Genomic DNA, 3,463 nt, shown 5'->3' with positions numbered 1-3,463 from the left:
TCTCCTCATTGCTTGCCCCCAAACAACTGGAGAAGCAGGAACCCCCTTCATCCGACTGGAGCAAACTCTAGGGGTGGAAGCCTGGCCTTCAGTGGAGCTAAGATCACTCCTCTGGGAAGGGAGAGAGTTCCCTGGAGGGTTTTAGAAAGACACTTTGCCTGCATATAGGCACATGGAAGAGTATCCGTGAACCTCAACCACCAGCATATCAGTTCTTACTCTGTGTTCTTGCTTCAAAAATAAAAAAAACCGAGAAAAGCAGATGCTTAAGAGGAGCAAAAGTCAATGGCAGCTGCCACGGAAAGGGCTTGACGTGCAGGCCAGCGAGGGCAGAATTATCCGGAGACAGCTTTCAAATTGCGCTCGGCCCAGCTCCCTGGAGCGGAATTGATTATTGACAAGGTGTTTGGCTAATGTACGCGTTTGCACTGCACAAAAAGCATTGCGCTCTTCAGTATGAGCTGCTGAGCTTGTCTTCTGCTTAACGTCTGAGGCCTGAGGCCAGCGTCACAGCTGGGGTAAATTGCTTCATGTACCGAAGTCAACATCACTAGGCCAATTTACACCCACTGAGAACCGGGCTACAAGGTTAGCTTGCCCTCTGGAAACTCTCCTCGGAAAACCTCTGGGGGGTTGCTTTTACTTCTTCATTTTATGTATTTATGCACCTGTGTATACCCAGATAAAACACATATGTACTATTATATACTCAGAAGTGGGTCAAAACTGAGATTCTCATAGGTGGCAGCTTACTTTTCTCTTCCAGTTTCTTTATTACTTGAAAAAAAGGAGCCAGCCTGATTTTTTCAGGGTCCAAGTCTTGTTCTTAGCCTTGGTAGCTGGGGTGCAGGACAGGACACCTTCTAAGAGGCTGGAGACTGAGATACTACACACATGTTATACTCGCAGAGGCTGATGCTACTCACATCTTATACTCACAAAACAGGAAAAAAACGTGCCATTCATGGCTTTAGTTATGCATAAAAAAAGTGCCATTAGCTTTATAAAACATGAAACCAAGCAGTACATATATTCCCAATGAAAACCTTTAAATATAAAATACAGTGGTTTACAAATTAAAACATAATATAAATGTGTGGAACAAGCGAATAAGAAAATGCATCTGCAGGGAAGTATGAAAAGTCTTCTGTGCACCTCCTTTCAAAGGCTGCAGGCTCGGCCCTGTTCATCCCGGGGAAGAGAAGAGTAACTGGCTGGTGCTAAGCCCTGGATGGTGATGGCAGAGGCAGTTGGTGCAGCAGCAGTAGCTGGGGGTTTGCTGCTGTGGGAAAGCTGTCACCGCCTTTTTTTGCTGTCAGTATACCCTCGCTGTGAAGCCAGACGGTGAAGGGTGCAAGGGTGCAGGGACAGCAGGAGAGGCATGGCAGGTGCGGTTCCCCCTAGCTCCATGCCAGCACCCCTCTCCTAAGGCAGCACCTAAGGCTCATGCCCCGCTTGCCTACCCAGCTGTACGCCTACTGTCTGGGAAACAGATCCCTCCAGATTAAACCATCTCCTCGATTTTCATCCAGCCACTTCCCACAAGGAAATATTGTGCTGACTCCAGTAGCTGAGTTGGTGATCTCCACTCGCTCCAGCAACCAGCCGCTGCTCGCCATGCCACTGTTGTCATGCTCAATCCGGACTTTTTTCAGCTCTCCCAAGTCCAGCGTTTCCAGGTAAAACCTATTGGTTCTGCCACGTTCAAAGAGGTTCCAGAGCTTGTTTTTGAGCGCCCGCTTGCCCGAATCTCCATTGACGCCAAAGATGATAACAAAGACGTTGGCATCGGTGCCGGCTCCTTTTTCAAACCCAGTCGTCACGATGACCTCGTATTTGACTGGCACCAAACTCCGGGTCTTGCTGGCGAAACTCTCTACGGTCTTGGCACACTCAAAGACTCTGTAGTCGCTCTTCTTGTGACGCAGCGGGATTTTTGCATTGCATCTGAAAAAGAACCTGCCAGAGGGAAGATAAGAGAGTGTTAGCAGTGCAAGCATTGGCACTGCTCAGCAAGTGCTCAGATAGTAGGGGAATGGGAGTTAATAATCTACTTCATAGTAATGCTGTCCTTGCACTACTGCCCCACCTTGTAACTGGAACAAAAGGAAGCTTTCCCTGCTGGGTCGTAAGCCAAAGGTCTCTGAATCTCCACAAACAGCTGTGCTGCAGGACATTAGCTAGAGGAAGTAGCCAATTAGCTAGTTCAACATACTTACACCCCATGAAAAACAAGCTCAAGTCACAGCTGGATCAACTCCACTCTTTCTCCTGCCAGCTCTTCAGCTCCCCCCTGAGTTGCAACCTTACTGAGCAATACTTTTAATATCCTAAGATGAGCTAAGAGCGGCTTTTGCTTGTGGCACGTGGTATGAATCCTTACACTTCTCTGAAGGCCAGCAGTCCCGTGACATGTGAATCCCCCTAGACAGTAACAAACCCATGCGTGGCTCTGGCACACCAGCTACACGCTCTGATTTTACCTGCATTTTTTATGGGCTTTTTAGGATGCTGTGCCTTTATTCCCAATGGCGTTTTAGGCGTAAGCAATTCTGGCTGAATAGGAGACCCAATGGTTTGCTGAACATTATTTTCGACAAGCAGCTAAAACACTTGGCCTTGCCAGGAGAGGTTGGAAATTGCTTCCTTCTTTTTTAAGCAGCACTGGGAGATTTGCTGTCTCTTACATGTAGCATCACACTGGAAGGGAGTTGTGGGGGGGCTTCCGGCCTCAACAAGTCTCAAGGCTTAAACCCCTCTGCTGAGGCAGCTGCAGGTTCAGTGAGGCAAGGGACCTCCAGAGACCTGGGGGCACAACACCGTGTCGTTCTGTGTCTGGAGAAGCAAAGACTGAGGGTGGGTTTGATAACAGCCTTCAAAGCCCTGAAGGGCAATTATAGGGAGGATGGAGATAAACTTCCTTTGTGGCTGGGGGGTCCAGGACTGGGAGCAATGACTTCAGACTGCAGCAATGGAAATTTAGGCTGAGATTAGGAAGAAGTTTCTGATGCTGAGGAAGCACTGGAGGAAGCTACCTAGAGAGCTTGTGAAATCTTCATTCCTGGCAATTTTCAAGGGCAGGTTAGACAGACACTTGGCTGGAATGGTTTAGTCAGGGATGATCCCCTTGTGAGGTCCCTTCCAGCCCTACTTTCCTATGACCCTAAAGCCACCATAGCCCGACTAGCTGGGCAGTAGGGTCAAAGCCCTAATACCGTGCTGCTCCCTCTGCTCACAACAGCTCCTTTGGGCAGAGGCCTCGGGCCAAAGTCAACCCTGGTGTCAGCAGGGCCCACCAAAGTCATTTTGAAATCATGCAGCAGCAGCAGAGGAATCGGCAGCGGGGGCAGCAGCAGCTGATCCCCCGAAGGTAAGTGGGGCGGAGGGCCTCGGCACAGCTGAGCCGGATCCGGAGGGGAAGCCCTCCGGGTCCCATATAGCTGAGCCGGTAGGGAGCCGCGCT

General features: G+C 49.6%; 1 protein-coding gene across 1 annotated transcript in view; it reads right to left on the bottom strand.

The window, feature by feature from the left end:
• Positions 1 to 941: 941 nt before the first annotated feature.
• Positions 942 to 3,463, bottom strand: part of LOXHD1 (lipoxygenase homology domains 1) — a 193,395-nt gene continuing 190,873 nt past the window's right edge. Inside the window, exon 41 of the mRNA XM_019531681.1 lies at positions 942 to 1,959. Coding sequence (XP_019387226.1) covers positions 1,476 to 1,959 — 484 coding nt within the window. The 3' untranslated portion in view covers positions 942 to 1,475. The remainder of the gene's footprint in view (positions 1,960 to 3,463) is intronic.

Source organism: Crocodylus porosus, unplaced genomic scaffold, assembly GCF_001723895.1.
Source record: "Crocodylus porosus isolate Cpor-Errol unplaced genomic scaffold, CroPor_comp1, whole genome shotgun sequence".
NCBI lineage: Eukaryota > Metazoa > Chordata > Crocodylia > Crocodylidae > Crocodylus > Crocodylus porosus.
The sequence above is the reverse complement of the archived record's forward strand: the minus strand, read 5'-3'. Positions and strand labels throughout refer to the sequence as shown.